Here is a 16648-nt window from a genome sequence, read left to right on the forward strand (position 1 = left end):
AAAAATACATAGTTCAAAAAGAAAAAAAACATCCCAATAGCTTCGACACACGCGGCCCCCCTGTCACTCCTCGTCGTCCCCTACGCCAGTCGCGGCGGCATCGGAGTCCCCAGATGCTCCCCCACCGCCGATGGGTGGGAGCCCCACATCACGCCTCATCAAGTCGATGACCCCCCTGCAACATCTCCTTGTGTATGGGGTCATCGGTCGCTCTCCACTCCTTTATGGTTTCTATCATGTTCGTATGATGTTAGATATTTGCTATACGGGAGGGCTCGGGGGTCGGCTGGACTGTTGTAGGGGCTGCCAATTGGACCTCCTGGGACCCGCTGCTGGCGCCTCCCCTAGATATCCGCATTGTCTTCTTTTGCCCAATCGGGCGACGGCGGCGGTTAAACAAGGGAGGGGTCGGGATATCTTCGCCATCGTCGGGGAGGTCGGCGGAACTGGCATTACTGCTGTAGTCGCCGCCGGTGTTGATCTTCTACCGCTTCGGCCAGCCAGCGGCAACACCCGCCCGAAACTTTGCCGACTCCATCAGCACCACATAGGAGTCCCAGTGTTTAAACGGGCTGTGTTTGCCGCGCTCGGGGAACTCTTGCATCGCCATCCTCTATGGTCTGGCCGCTGGTAAGCATGCAAGTGTTGTTCTCGTATAGGCTGGCAAATCGGCAGACGACGGCCTTTAGTCGGTCCCACGTCTTCCGGCACTCCTCAGACGTGTGAAACCTTCCATCCGCCGGTTTAAACACACAGTAGGCATGGGAGATGCGGTTCCACATGTTGTCGATTCTATGATTGCTCGAGCGAATGTGATCATCGCAGACATTGATCCAAGCTTTTGACAAAGCCACACACTCCTCCTCACTCCAGACGGTTCGCCGCCCCTCCTCCTCATCGTCCTCCGCCCAACCCCCGCCTGTGAGGACTCACCCGCCCTTCTTCGAACCACCCCGACGTTCTACAGCCGGTGGACTCTGAGTGGGAGGTATCCTAACCGGAGATAGACCCAACTCCTCCAGTGAGAAAGTCTCAGCAGAAGTGTATTGAGACTCCAGTGGAGTACAGGTCTGGGAGGCCCCTGTAAAAAATTCAATAGTGGGACGATAGACATTGTCCCCAGACGACCCGGGCCCCCCCCTCTACTCCCCCCGGCAATGGCAGGCTGCCCATGCATCATCCCGCTCATCTGGGTCATTATTTGGGGCATCATCGCAGGCATCATCCGACTCATCTGGGTTGTGCCAGCACTCATGCCCCCCATTTGGGGCATCATCCCTGTCATCTGGGCCAAGAGTACATGTTGTAGTACTGTGGCATCATCCCCGGCATCTGGGACATCTCGCCCGTTTCACTTCCAATCAGGAACGTGGTAGTTTGCGATTCGCTAGTCGCTGGGGAGTCGCTGTCGTGGTGCTCCATTTATCTTGAGTAGAAATGAGAGTAGAGAGAGAGAAACTCGTTAATACAAGTGGTGCGAATGAAAATGAACTGAAACGAGCCATATATATAGAGTTTTAAAAAAAATTGGAAATACCGCTCGTCCGTAGAGGACCCACAATAGCGGACGAGACGACGGACGAGGGGTCGTCCGCGACGCGCTCGCCGGTAACAATAGTGGACGAGCGCGACGGGATGAGCGGTTCGCCGGTCGCTCGTCCGCTGGCTCGTCAACTATTGTCGATGCTCTAATGAGAGAGAGTTATCTGAATCATTAATTAATAAATTAGATGCGGTTCGGTTTCCTAGAAAAATTAATACTATCAAGATACAATTTAAAATAGAGTAATGAGATCATTTTAATCATAAGGGGTTAGCTATACTTAATTATTAAATAATTATTTATTTAGGATTGAGTCGTGGTATTAAAAACTAGTGTCCTCCCACAGCCGTTAATTCCCCGTGTACAACTCCCCGGGCACAACGTATAACAATAACCCAAAGAAAAAAAGGCAAAAATCTCCATCATACAAATTTCAGGCCATATACATGGGAATGGAGGAAGCGAAATCGAGCGCGCAATTTGGCGACGACGAAGATGAATATCAAGATGCCGTAGACGAATTCGAATTTTACGATTGTCGCGAGAAATTTTCCGATTCAATCGAATCCAATCGCGATGAATCAATCTCGGATCCTAGCCCCGTTCCAATTGAATCCAATCTGGAAGACAAATCCCCGCCGCCAGCGGTTCTCCGCCGCCGCAGGTCTCTGTCGAGAAAAAAATCCTTCAGAGATGACACGGCGGAATCGGCGAAGCTCGGCACGCAGGAAAATGTGGACAAATACTTGAGAGAAAGAGAGGTATCGCTTTCTCGGAAATTCGAGGGATACGAGAAGGCATTGGAGGATACGAAGCTTGCTTTGCTGAGGAGTGAGATGAACGAAGAGAAATCGACGGTAACGGATGCGACCGAAGCAGCTCGTAGTGGAGAATTGGGCTTCAGAGGAAGTGATGATTCGGATTTGGGTTCGACCCTTCCATTCAAGCTGGCTGGTATAGTAATCAAGCCTATTACCTTCCAAATTGATTTGCTAGTCAAAATTTTTACGTTTACGATTCGATTGGCGTATTACTCGTACATGATTGTGTTTAACCCCTTGGGGCTCTTGCTGGGATTCCGAGGGTTTATAGCTCAGCAATTGAAAACAATATGGAATCTCACGTTTGGAATTGCTTCAGAATATGTATATGAATGGTTGAAAGAGCAGCGAGCGATTTTGAAATTAGGGTTGAAATGTGGTTGGGGATTGTTGTGGTCAGCTTATGTGTGTTTTGTATTGGTCGGATTGTTGGTGTCGGCGTTTGTGATGGGCGGAGTGTTGATAAAAATGGTGGTGGAGGAGCCGATTACTATGACTAGGAGCTTGAATTTTGATTTTTCAGAGAAGTGCCCGGTGGCATTGGTGCCGATTATGTCAAATGTGAAGATGAATCGTGACATGGTGCATTTCGTTGAGAAGCATGGGATCTTTAAGAGCAGTGGATCAAGGGTCGTGCCATGGGATCATGGGTTGCAGATTACTGTGTCTCTAAAGTTGCCCGAGTCTGAATACAACCAACATCTTGGGATGTTTCAGGTATGTGTTTAAGTGTATGTTGTTTATCTGCTTCCTACATGAACTGCAAGGCTGTTGGTATTGGAATATATGTATTTATAATTGTATCGTATGAAGTGAGCCGTTTGGTTTATGTAGAGCTTTCAAGAATGGCTTGCTGCCTAGGACTTCCATTTGCATCCCTTTTTGATTCAGTATACACGCAACGCTCCCTGTTTCTCCTCATATAGATTGTTTAACTCTGAAGTTTTATATGCTTCAACTATATATGGGATATCTACAACTTTTGGCGTATACTGCTAGGAATCTCCCTTTCTATGTGTAGTTTATCGCAAAACAGAGAAAAAATTGATGATTTGCCACATCTTTTCGGTCTCTACTCTCTAGGCATGCTTCACATTAGATTATGTATCCGAAGCCCTGGTGCACATGCCCGTTGTTTATGTAGGGATCAGACCACCATGACACTATTACTAGGACCTCTTTTGCTGTTACACCGCTTACTGAGTTGGCTAGACTCAGAGGAACACAAGCCAGCTACAAAAAAGGGAAAAACAAGATTACAGTGAACAACTAAGTACAAGAAACCCTAGCTATGTTCAAATCCTTCACCAGACTTGAACCGTCAAGCTCCTCCGATTAATGCCTGTACACTAAGTAAACATGTTAGTAACCCAAACAATGATCCCGAAGGATCTAACACAGAACAGACAACACAAGGTCAGAAACAACATGATGTGGCTCAGGTCACAACAGCGACTACACCAGGCCAAGAACCTCCCTACAACTTCTACCAAGAGTCACAAGGCGAAGAGAAACGTCGAACTCCGGTGTCTAGCTCTACCGCGTCACCGACTACCGCCAGCACCGGCCTCCTCACACACAAACCTTCACTACTCACACGGATCTCACCAAGTCTACACAAGATCCCTCACACTACACATCAGCCAGGTCATCTGAAACCCTAGGTCAGATCCAACTCCAGAACTCAGCAAGAAACCGAGAGAGTAACCACACTCAAGATCTTCACCGATTGAACTAACTAAAACATAGATTCAATGGTAGAAACCAAAAATCTAAGGAGATGAATGGAGGAAACCATCTCTGATGAAGTGAGAGAAAGAAGAGAGAAGGGAGAGCTCATCACAGAAGGGAGAGAGAGAGAGAGTGAAGTGAATAATGAGAGGAGAGGAAACGGCTGGCTTGACTTACTCTCACAAAACAAGCACAGCCCTAAGATCAACGGCTAGCATTGGAGATCGGTGTGGAGCAGCCACGCGGCGGCCATTGGGACAGGTAAGTAAGTAGCGGGCCACATAAGGAAAATGGGCTGCTCATATTCAGACTGGGCCTGAATTAATATCAGCCCAATCAATTTGGTCCACCAAATTCAACAGTTTACCTATTAGATCTGATTATTATGTGTTCCTCCTTGAAGGTCAGAGTCGATTTCCTTGCCGCTGATGGCCAAATACTCGCAACATCACGACGTCCCTGTGTGCTGCAGTACAGGAGCCAGCCGATTCGCCTCCTGCTTACTTTCCTCAAGGTTGCCCCCATTCTGACCGGCTACACATCAGAAACCCAGAACCTAATAGCAAACTTCAAAGATTTCACCGAAGGTGAACCCCCAACCGCTTCCATAAGGGTTGTTCTTGAGCAGCGAGCTGAGTACTGTTAGGAGTGAAGGGCGGAAGAGAGGCAGAGAGCACGGGATATGCTCTCCAATCACACTTAATAATTTGTAAATGCAGAATAGAGAGGAACGATCACTTGATTGAATGGAATGTAAAGAAATATCAATCCTCCGCAGAGGCCTACGACCAAGTCGTCCAATACAAATGATCTCTCCAAGATATCTTGGACTCCCTAGCTTACATTTATTTATACTGTAAAATAAATACTAGAATGCATAAAATTAGGAATCCCATGATTTGCTCCATTTACTCCTTTGCAGCCTTGATTTAGGAATCCCATGATTTGCTTCCTTTACTCCTTCGCAGCCATGATTTTCTCACTTCCAGCTGACTGTCCCTTATGATCTGCTTCCTTGATCTTCTCACTTCCACTAACTGCCTTCCCACTTCCTCGGCGGCTGTAAACCTTCCAGCCGCTGGTCCTATCAACTGCCCCGGTCGTCGAAACAGCCTTGTCCGCAAGGCTGAAGAATGGAAATTGACCCTTGACATCTGCCACATCCATCCAAGTAGCTTCATCTTCCTCCAACCCGTCCCATTTGATGAGGACTTGGTCAACTGTTTCGCCCTCCCGCAGATCAGTACGCCTTGACAACACCTTCTCGGGTAGAATTGGAGGGTCAGCGCTGACGAGCCCGTCCGGCAGCGTGGCCTCCACCGGTGCATCCCCGATGGCCCGTTTGAGAAGGGAAACGTGGAATACCGGGTGGATGCGGGACGAAGCGGGAAGCTGCAAACGATAAGCTGTCGCGCCAATGCGAGCCTCGACCCGAAAGGGCCCGAAAAAACGCGGAGCTAACTTCCTGTTTCGGGCCGTGAAGAGGGTGGACTGGCGATGGGGGCGGAACTTCAAATAGACCATGTCACCCACGCTGAACTCGACATCCCGTCGCCGCTTGTTTGCTGAAGCTGTCATACGGTCTTGAGCTCGCCGGAGATGATGGCGTAGCAGTTCCAACACCTCGTCGCGAGAGCGAAGAGTGTCTATGACGGCTTGGGCTCGAATCTCCCCCGGGAGGAAGGTATGCAAGGTGGGCGGAGCTCGACCATAGACCACCTCGAAAGGAGTCATGCCCGAAGCCGAATGGGTGCTGGTGTTATAACAGTACTCTGCCCATGCTAGCCACTTATTCCACTGCTTCGGTCGGTCAGATGAAAAACAACGCAGGTACGTCTGCAAACACCGGTTCAAAACCTCCGTCTGCCCATCTGTTTCGGGGTGATAGGCGGAACTCATCTTCAATGTTGTTCCCGTGGCCCGAAACAATTCCTTCCAAAATGAGCTGAGGAAAATAGGGTCACGATCAGACACGATTGACCTTGGAACGCCATGAAGACGAACCACCTCGTGCGTGAACAGCTCCGCCACCTGCCGGGCTGTGAATGGGTGTCGAAGGCCTATGAAATGACCATACTTGGAAAGGCGGTCAATGACGACAAAAATGCAGTCAAACCCCCCTGCCTTAGGTAGACCGGAAACGAAGTCCATGCTAATATCCTCCCAAATACGGTCCGGAATTGGTAGGGGCTGCAAGAGACCGGCGGGAGACTTTGTTTCGGTTTTATGCCTCTGACACGTTGCACAAGCCGCGACGAAATTTGTGACTTGCTTCATCATTCCAGGCCAAAAAACGTTTGAAGCAACCCTGCGGTACGTTCGGTAGGCGCCAGAATGTCCACCGGTAGGCGTGATATGGAACTCTGCCAGCAGCCTCGGTATCCATGGGGAATGGGGGGGGACCACAATCCTCCCTTTGTAAAACAGAGTGCCGTGCACCAGCTCGTAATGAGGGGAGGTTGGCTGTCCGGCCTCCAGTGCAGATTTGATTTTTGATAGGGCCGGGTCCGAGGACAAAGTTGCCTGAATCGTTGACCATTCCGGCCATGACGGAGTTGAGATGGCGGAGAGTTCCAGCACGTCCTCATCTCGACGGGAGAGGGCGTCGGCCGCCCTATTCAGCTTTCCTTCCTTGTATACGATAGTGAAATCGTAACCCAATAACTTGGCCGCCCAATTTTGTTGCGCTGGAGTTGCTAGTGGATGAGCTAACAGTTGACGCAGACTGCGCTGATCCGTGTGAATGATGAAGCGGCGGCCCAACAAATAGGGGCGCCAATGGTGGATCGCGAGGACGAGGGCCATGAGCTCCTTCTCATAGGCTGATTTTGCTAAACTCCTAGGGGACAAGGTTTTGCTGAAGTAGGCCACCGGTTGACGTTCCTGCATTAATACCGCCCCTAGGCCTCGGCCCGAGGCGTCACATTCAATCACAAATTCCTTCGTGAAATCTGGCATCCGGAGTAAAGGTGCGGAAGTCAGTGCTTTTTTAAGAGCGTCGAAAGCGGAGGCTGCCGCCGTTGGCCAGATCCAAGCGGCTTTGGCGTGGGGTGTCGGTGGTTTCTTTAAGAGCTCCGTAAGGGGGGCTGCGATCTTGCCGTAGTCGCGGATAAAACGGCGATAATACCCTGTTAAGCCGAGAAATCCGCGAACACTCTTTAAAGAAGTCGGAGTCGGCCAGCGGAGGACCGCCGAGATCTTGGCGGGGTCCATTTTAACACCCTCAAGGGACACGATATGCCCAAGATACTCGACGCTGTCCCGCCCAAGAAGACACTTTTTGGAGTTGACGACGAGGGCGTGAGCGTGCAAGGCTTCAAAAACACGTCGAAGGTGGCGCATATGATCTGCCCAGGTCGTGCTATAGACGAGGATGTCGTCAAAGAAAACCAAAACGAACTTGCGTAGCGCCGGCCTGAAGATGTCGTTCATCAAGCTCTGGAATGTTGCCGGGGCGTTGGTGAGGCCGAACGGCATAACCAGGAACTCATAATGACCGGAATGTGTGCGAAACGCCGTCTTGGGCACGTCGTTAGGGGCTACCCGGATTTGGTGATAGCCGGCTTTCAGGTCGATCTTGCTGAACCACTTGGCCCCATGTAGTTCGTCAAGTAATTCCTGTATCACTGGAATAGGATATTTGTCGGGAATGGTCCGCTTGTTCAGTTCCCTGTAATCGACGCAAAATCTCCAAGAGCCATCCTTCTTACGCACAAGGAGTACCGGGCTAGAAAAAGGGCTAGTACTTGGCTGAATCACCCCGGAAGTCAACATCTCGGCGACGAGCTTCTCCATTTCATCTTTCTGTAAATGATTATACCGATATGGGCGGACAGAGACGGGGTCAGTACCTGGTCGCAGAGGTATGCGATGGTCAGTGCGGCGGCGGGGGGGTAAACCCGTGGCCTCCCGTGTGATCGAAGGGAACTCCTCTATCAGTTTCAGCAGTTGCGAATGGGCTGCCTGGGACAGGGACGAGCTGATCCCGAAAGGTTCCGCCACGACCTCTTTCTGTACCGAGTGGAGGACCCAGCAGCAGTCACCTTCCTCGAGGCAGCGGAGGTCCTGGGAGGAGCAGGCCCGCCGCATTAGAGTTGGATCGCCTTTGAGCGAAACGTGCCGGCCGTCGACTGAAAAATCCATGGAAGAGTGCTGCCAATTTGCCCAGACGTATCCGAGAGAAGCGAGCCACGATACCCCCAAAATTACGTCGATGTTCCGGAGGGGAAAGACATAGCATGAGACCACAAACTTCTCCTTCTCTAATGTAAGAAGCACGCCCCTGCAGAGCCCTGCTGCTCGTCGTGTGGTCCCGTCGCCCAACACCACCGAGTAGGGCGATGTGGGAGTAATCGGCAGCTGGAGCCGCTGGGCACACTGTTCTGAAATGAAACAGTAGTTAGCGCCGCTATCCACCATCACCTTGACCTGTTGTGAGTCGATTTCCCCAAATAATTTCATTGTATTGGTCGTGTCCAGCCCATTCAGGGATAGGACGGAGAGCTGCGGCTCCACGTTGTTGTCCACAAGTTCTGACTCCTCGGGATCTGAATCAGCGGCTGATCCTTCTTCCTCCTCGCAGATCAGGACGTTGAGCGTCTTGGGGGGGCATCTATGAGTCGGCCCGAACTTCAGGCCGCACTTGACACAGGTCCCTGCTGCTATGTGCCGCCTATACTCCTCTGGAGACACGTTCCGGAAGCGTTTGGATAGGGGTCTTGACGAGCCAGAGGAGTGAGAGGGGGATTGGGAGTACCCCTTTGAGAAAGAGCGAGCTGGCTGGTTTGCATATGTTTGTGGCTGGGTGGATGATTGGGTGGGCGCTGATCGCGGGGGCTGGGCGGATGCCATCATGTCAATGTCCAACGCCAATTCGACCGCATCCTCATACGTAGTGATTTTGGCGGCCTTCATTTGTAGGCGGACCTCAGGGCGAAGTGCCGCCATAAAAAATCCCAGGTATTGATGACACGAGATATCTGGAACCTGTGCGAGTCGCGCCTCGAAAGCAGCCACGAAGTCCGTTAGGGAGCCGGTGTGACGGACTGCGGCGAATGCTTCATATTCATTCAAAGCTCCATTGCCTCCAAAACGTTTCATCAATTCCCTTGCAAATCGAGCCCACGTCAGATCCGGGACTCGTTGTCGTAACAACTGGTACCACGGGAGGGCAGCGCCTGCCAGAGCTACCATGGCGACGCCAACCCGGTGCTCGGGAAGGGTTTCCGAGATCAGAAAAAACTGCTCTGCTCTTGCCAGCCACGCGAGGGCCTCTGAGCCGTCAAAGGTAGGCATGGGTGACGTCGATACACCACCCGCAGCTGTCGACTTTGACCCCCGATTCGCTGAGGTGGCCTCGTCCTCCGGTCCGGACTTATCCTTCAGCTTGAGTGAAGCGAACCCCGCACGCATCTCCTCGCGCATGGCGTTCAGATTAGAACGTACCTCCATTACTTGGTCGTCGGTGCGGCGGAATTGGGCATTCAGTTCAGTCACCGCCGCGTCCAACAAGAGCCTGCCCTGTTCCAGATTTTCCGCAGCCTTCTCCAATTCTTCCAGCCGCGTGTCCGATCGAGAGCTAACCATCGTTCACCGCACCAATTGTTAGGAGTGAAGGGCGGAAGAGAGGCAGAGAGCACGGGATATGCTCTCCAATCACACTTAATAATTTGTAAATGCAGAATAGAGAGGAACGATCACTTGATTGAATGGAATGTAAAGAAATATCAATCCTCCGCAGAGGCCTACGACCAAGTCGTCCAATACAAATGATCTCTCCAAGATATCTTGGACTCCCTAGCTTACATTTATTTATACTGTAAAATAAATACTAGAATGCATAAAATTAGGAATCCCATGATTTGCTCCATTTACTCCTTTGCAGCCTTGATTTAGGAATCCCATGATTTGCTTCCTTTACTCCTTCGCAGCCATGATTTTCTCACTTCCAGCTGACTGTCCCTTATGATCTGCTTCCTTGATCTTCTCACTTCCACTAACTGCCTTCCCACTTCCTCGGCGGCTGTAAACCTTCCAGCCGCTGGTCCTATCAAGTACTCACACGGTGCTGGAGCCCCAGAAATATACAGCGCATCCCTGACCCTCGAGTCCAATCTCCCTCTCCCAAAAAGGATCTTGTGGTTCTGGAAGAAAACACTGTTTGTGTGGGTAAGCATGGCTGTGCTTATGATTGAGTTGGTTTTTGCTCTCCTCTGCTGCAGACCTCTCATCATCCCCAAAATAAGGCTCTGGGAAGCCACGCCTCGAGAGCCCACCACTCACCATGATCTTATCATGTGAAAGCTAAAACAAGGACGGGGAACAAGAATAACAACGTGCCCTCATGCATGTGGGGGAGCGTCGTGTTGTGCCTTGTTCTTTCCTTGTTTGTACTCGACACAGTACTGCATTTTTGTGCGTAGAACATATAAGTATATTTTTCAAACCAAGTTTGTATATAGTTACAACTTAGGACCAATATTTTTTTTCTTACATGTTTTATTAGATCATGAAAACTCCGCTAATGTAAGAGCATATTCTATATGTTTGGCTTCGTCAGTTTGTTTTGTCTATTATTTGTCATAAAAGAGATTAAAGATTTGAGGGATTTGAAACTAAGAAAAAAAAACTTCAATGGATAATAAAAAGTGTATCACCAACGGGTCGTAGCGCAATTGGCAGCGCGGAGCTGTGGTGACCTTGAGGTCACGGGCCGGTCGAACAGGATTAGTCGGATTCTGCCATAGGCGAATTTGGTACGCCGGTGGTCAACAAAAAAAAATTGTATATCCCCACCAAAAAAAATTGAATATACGGCAAATATCAGCAGTTAGTTAACTTCATTCTCTTTCCCTTTTAGCTTCGGATCCGACCCATTTAGCTTCGTTTCCGAACCTATACAAACTCGACCGTTGCAGCCGGACTTAATTTTTAAAAAATGACTACTCTATTTTCCTACCGAAAAAACTCAAATCTCCTCCCCCGAAATTCTCTCACATCTTTCTCTCTCTCTAGAAATGGTGTCCAAGGTAGTGAAAAGAACCCCCACAAAATCCATCAGAAACCGGAAAAACCTCCCTTTCACCCATCGCCGCAGCCGCACCAAGTCTCCGATCAAGAATACAGCCGCTGCCGCCGCCGTCGCCTCTATCAACAAATCATTCCACACCTGCCACCGCCACCTCATCAAGATCTTCACGAAGCTCGCCCGCATCGCCACCCCCAGAAAAACCCCACGCAAGAAGGGCTACAAAATCCTCGAAAAAGCCCCATCAAATCCCCCCTCCGATATCCGGCGAACTCTATTCACCGACAAATACCCTCTCCCTCCGCCCCTAAACCCTAGGAAAAATACCATTTTCCTCGACCTCGACGAAACCCTAGTTCACTCCACCTCTACCGTGCCTCCGGAGAGGTACGATTTCGTCGTCCGCCCCGTAATCGACGGCGAGAAATCCGAATTCTACGTCTTGAAAAGCTATATAACACGGATACTTCACTTTGTTGCCGTATCGCGTATCGGATACGTATCCGATACCGATACGCGACGGATACGCGACGGATACGTATCCTGGGCGTATCCGCGGGATGGGCCGTATTGGGCCGGGAAACCTCAGATTCGATACGTATCTCGGTGGATACGGCCCAGTTTAAAGCCCATCTAAAGGAGCCGGCCCGATAGAATTAACGGGCTGGACCAAAAAGCCCATTTGTGATGTAGCCCATTGCAGCTGGATGAACAAATCTAGCTCTATAAATAATGATGCTCTATACAATATAAGATTCCACACAATTGAGAAAGCCGCAGCTAGGTCAAAAACTCCCCGCCTCCATAGATTCGGTATGCTTTTTTTTTTTAGATTTTTCGTTTTATGTATCTATTTTTGCCATCGCTTTTCTATGTTATAATTCAGTTTTTTGCTCCCCCAATTCAGCTTTTGATTCCCTTAGTGGTGTTGGTCTTCTTGAAGTTGCTGACCTCTCCATTGATGAACCTGAGTTGCAGGCTGTATCATTTGGATTGGGTGATGCCGAGGATGAAGGTGTGGAGCTGGAGGAGACGGGGAATGAGGAAGAAGCTTGATGTTGATGGCTTGATGCTAGTTTGCTACTACCTTTTAATTATTTCCTAATTTAGAACCTGCTGCTATCATGTTATTTTGAGTGTAATAGACCTTTAATGTCTCTATGTTGAATTAGAATATCTATTTTGTAATTTATTTTGCACTATTATTATTTATTAAAAAAAATAGTTAAAACGTATCCGCGTATCGGGTTGTTTGGGAAAGAGCCGTATCCGCGTATCCGTATCCTTCGGATACCGATACGCGTATCCGTATCGGTGCCGCATAGTTGAAAAGGCCTTTCGTTGATGAATTTTTGAGCTATTTGAGTGAGAAATTCGAGATTGTGATTTTCACAGCTGGAATTGAGGAGTATGCGTCTCTGGTTCTCGATAAGCTCGATTGGAGGAAGGCGATCTCGCATCGATTGTATCGTAATTCGTGTAGAGCTGTGGATGGGAAATTCGTGAAGGATTTGGGGGAAATTGGGAGGGAGCTGAGCAGGGTGGTGATTATCGATGATAATCCCAATTCGTATCAATTTCAGCCAGAAAATGCGATTCCGATTAGGCCGTTTGTGGATGATCTTGGCGATGAGGAGCTGAGGAAGATGATGCAGCTGTTTGAAGGCTGTGATTTGGGAGAGGATTTGAGGGATTTTATTAGGTACAGGATTCCGACTAGGCTTTAGTGTTTATAATTTGCTTTGATTTTTTGGGCTTGATTCGTTTCGGGGTTTTGATTTATCGAACATATTGTGTTCTATTTGATGTTTTAATTTCAATTTTACGAGTATTATAAATCGAATCAAAGATTGTTTCACGATATTTCATTTAAATTGTAACTATATACTTATTTTTTTATCCAGGATAAAATACCAAAATGAAATAAAGTTCATTGTGCCCAAATATGAGAACAGAAAGAAGAGAGGAATGAAATTGAACATTACTTGATGTTTTAATTTCAATTTTACATGTAGTATTATACTATATCGAATCACAGATATATATGTATCATTGTGGCGAAAAACGAGATCAGAAAAAAAGAGAAGAAAGAGATTGAGAATTCAAACACACCACTTGTAAATGGATTTTCCACTGCCAATCTTTTAGAAAATACAAAAGCATATCACAAACATATTCAAAGTTGATACTCTGTTAATGTTACTCTTACACTATAATGATGGATAATTTTTCCATTCACATATTATTAATTTATCATCTGTTTTATTAACTAACTTTTCCGTTAATTTTATTATGAACATGTCATTTCTTGATTTGAGCCACAATAATTGTGTCATATAAAAAAGCAATTAAAATCTAAAGGTGTGATAAAATAGGATAGGAAATATATTTAAGCTCAGATAGAAGCCTACAAGAATATTAGGGTAGCCCACTATGCAGTTTAAAATTTTAAATAGAACAACATTGTAAGTTAAATAGACGTGATCTGAATAAGAAACCATTGAAAGCTCTAATATTTTGTGGACCAAGATGGGAAACTATAATCATAAGATTTTCTGTGGTCAAAATAAGTAGAAACTAGTACTAATATATTAGATTATCTAAATGTAAAAGTAGGAATTTAAATATAAAAAGAAAGAGTAAAAATGGCCCATGCAGGTTTCGAACCTGCGACCTTCGCGTTATTAGCACGACGCTCTAACCAACTGAGCTAATAGGCCAACTAATTTAAAATCGTAATTAATTCTAGAAATTAACCTACAAGAAAATTTCTTATCTTATGATGTTATTTTTAAATTTTGACAATTCGTAACAAGGAAAGATACACTTGTTTTTGCAAATGTACTATAAAAAATGAAATAATTCCTTACAGATTACATGTGAAAGAGTCCATGTAATTTGAAGTCACCTACTATCTTTTGAAGTCACAAGCACCCTCACCTTTACCAACTATTGATAATTTGATGTCTAGTGCCTTCTTTGAGTTGTAGCTTAGCACATGACTCATGACTTATTTGCTTTGACACCCATTTATATGTGCATAAATTTAATGAAATCTTGAGGCTACAACTTTTTACTACTTGCACTTTAATTTAATGAAACCTTGAAGCTCCAACTTTTTACTAGTGCTCACGAATTCTTCTAATTTCAGCCATTTCAATTTTCAATATTTTATACCTTCAGATTTTATAAAACAATACCCAAACGTATGATCCTCACAAACTTTGTTTTCCCAATTCAATACAAATTTTTTACTCATACTACGTAGCATCACTTCCTCAATTTTTTGAATCATAGCTCTACATAAAATAATAGTCCATTTTCCATTCATATAAGTAAATTACCAACAAACTAATAACCATCCTAACACTACAATCAACCAATCTTTTTTTTTTGTATGTGAGAGACAATCTATGCAAAAGCCGTTTATGTCTCAAAAAAACGCAAAACACAATTCACCTAACAATAAAAATACGATACATTCTTCAATCTTGAGGGATCAACTCCTAATTCCAAGCTCGACCCAAACCTGTCTGAATACGCTGATGATCAAATCATGATATTCGTCAGAATTATACGTCAAATAACAAGCCAGCCATTCCTCGAGATCGTCAGGATGCCCTATCCCCTTCTCCCAAATCATGTCAATCATGGAATCCTTGAAATCTCGATGCGGATCGAGCGACCTCTTCTTGACCACCACAAAGCCATCAAAAACCGTGTTCCCCTCCACCACCCGCTCCTTGGCAACCCTCTTCTTGGCATTTGTCCTCGATCTACGTATCTCCTCAAGAACCCTGATCTTGCACTCGGTTCTCGGAGAGTACGCCTTGATTGCCCTAACATTTTCCCTCGTTCTTCTCACCCGGGCCTCGGGTTTAGGTTCGGGTTTGACCTTTATGTTCCTGAACCGGCTCGTGTGCACCCGACAGTTTCTAGAATCTTCCGATTCCTTCGGAGGAATCTCTGTCTCTCCTCCAATTTTGAACCCTCTCCTTTCTCTGTCTCTCATCCGCTTTATATCGGAAACCATCTCGCTGAAATTCTTCCTGGGAGGCTCAGCCGATCCGAAGCCGGAAAAGACGTCGGAGTCTAGCCAGATGGGGTTGTGGATTCTGTTGTCGCTGAAGGAGATTCTCCAGTACCTGTCGTCTTTGTACATGCTGCAGAATCTCCCTTCTGTATAGAAGGATGAGCTCGGAGAGGGAAAGTCGCGCACTGTAGAATTATGATTCTTGGCGTTTTTGGAAGAAATTCGCTTGAATTTGGAGATGACGCGAGTGAACAGAGATGAGGATTTCTTTCTCGACCACTTCATTTTTTATTTGGAATGGGAATGAAATGTGGTTTTTGATGGGGAGGAAGAGGAATGTGTTGTGTTGGATTAAATATGAGTGAGGGGGATAATACAGTTACATTGATTAAAGAGGTTGGATTGATAAACAAAATTACTATTTTGGAAACATTTTCAAATGGGGTTTCCATTTTATCGATTTTTTGTCATAGTAATTTCTATATTAAATGTGATCAAGGTTCGATTAATGTGGTATTGTATTTTGGATTGTTTGTGTTAGGTTGATTTCAGATATTGAACAAATCATATTTAAAAAAAACATACTAACAATTAGTATAGTGACAACTATCTTTATGAAAATGACGCCTTAGCGTACTATAGTACGGTGCAAATGTTTTTTTTAAAATCTATTTACAATTAATAAATGTCATTCTTATAATTTTTGGTGTAATTATTGGAGTAGTATATAAGACCAACATATTGAGTGCAAATAAGAATTTTTAAATATCTTCAAAAACATGAAAAATAGATTCACCAGAAATATAAAATTACTTTGAATATAGGGTTGCCATTTTTTTTCCTTCAAATTCGAGATAAAGTTCTTTCTATAAAAATATTAGTCTACGATTAAGAGTCAGATTTGGTATACGTATAATTGTGATCCGGCCAATTTGAATTCTTTCATGATCATTACTACCCTAAAATTAGAGAATTAAATAATAATGCACATAAAGCATCTCTCTAACTATGTTGCCAAATAAGAAGAAAAAAGGGAGTAACATTTTAGGAAAAAGAATAATTTGAGATGTTTCATAGTACTCTTTTCTGTACTACTAGTATTTATGATACATTGTTGTTTCCGTTTCTTTGCATTAAGATATGGACTGTATAATTGCTTGTAATTACCAAATTATGCATCTTTGCCACCTGTTTTTGTGACATGCTTTAAGATTTGATACTGACAATGCTATAATTGTAACATTATTACCAAACTTCTGTTTGGAATTTGTGGGTTGGTTGAGTAGTCTCTTCTAACAAATTAACATCATAGTGGATAAAAAAAAGATACTAGTACTAGTTGACTCGATGTATTTGAAAATCAAATTTACTTGAACATTTCATATCAATGAAAAATGATGTCAAATTGTTCATATTACTTTTATCTTAAGACATTATCTAGTCAAGTGTTCTATTCCCCATGCAATAGTTAAGGTTAAAGAAGTACTACTACT

The 16648-nt window shown here is 45.8% G+C and overlaps 3 protein-coding genes and 1 non-coding gene across 8 annotated transcripts; 2 read left to right on the forward strand and 2 right to left on the reverse strand.

Moving 5' to 3' along the window:
* The first annotated feature begins 1921 nt into the window (after positions 1-1921).
* LOC121808169 (seipin-2-like) lies at positions 1922-13221 on the forward strand. 5 transcript variants are annotated; one of them, XM_042208549.1, is made up of 2 exons: positions 1922-3081; positions 13027-13221. In XM_042208549.1, exons 1-2 carry the CDS (start codon positions 1990-1992, stop codon positions 13042-13044), a joined length of 1110 nt encoding a protein of 369 aa, XP_042064483.1. In that variant the 5' UTR covers positions 1922-1989; the 3' UTR covers positions 13045-13221. The 5 variants fall into 5 exon arrangements, 4 of the variants coding, with proteins under 4 accessions (XP_042064483.1, XP_042064480.1, XP_042064481.1 ...); XM_042208546.1 differs by lacking the exon at positions 13027-13221 and adding an exon at positions 12101-12357; XM_042208547.1 differs by lacking the exon at positions 13027-13221 and adding an exon at positions 10317-10638.
* Positions 10794-12959, forward strand: LOC121808188 (probable C-terminal domain small phosphatase). The gene is made up of 2 exons (XM_042208575.1): positions 10794-11564; positions 12448-12959. The coding sequence occupies exons 1-2, from the start codon at positions 11112-11114 to the stop codon at positions 12847-12849; spliced, it is 855 nt and encodes a 284-aa protein (XP_042064509.1). The 5' UTR covers positions 10794-11111; the 3' UTR covers positions 12850-12959.
* Positions 13222-13768: 547 nt separating the features above from the next.
* Positions 13769-13842, reverse strand: TRNAI-AAU. Its single transcript has one exon. It is a non-coding gene; the product is annotated as a tRNA-Ile (tRNA).
* Positions 13843-14621: 779 nt separating this feature from the next.
* Positions 14622-15440, reverse strand: LOC121808724 (transcription repressor OFP4-like). The gene has a single exon (XM_042209316.1). The coding sequence runs from the start codon at positions 15438-15440 to the stop codon at positions 14622-14624; it is 819 nt and encodes a 272-aa protein (XP_042065250.1).
* Between the last annotated feature and the right edge of the window lie 1208 nt (positions 15441-16648).

The sequence above is a fragment of the Salvia splendens genome, chromosome 6 (assembly GCF_004379255.2).
Source record: "Salvia splendens isolate huo1 chromosome 6, SspV2, whole genome shotgun sequence".
Taxonomy (NCBI): domain Eukaryota; kingdom Viridiplantae; phylum Streptophyta; class Magnoliopsida; order Lamiales; family Lamiaceae; genus Salvia; species Salvia splendens.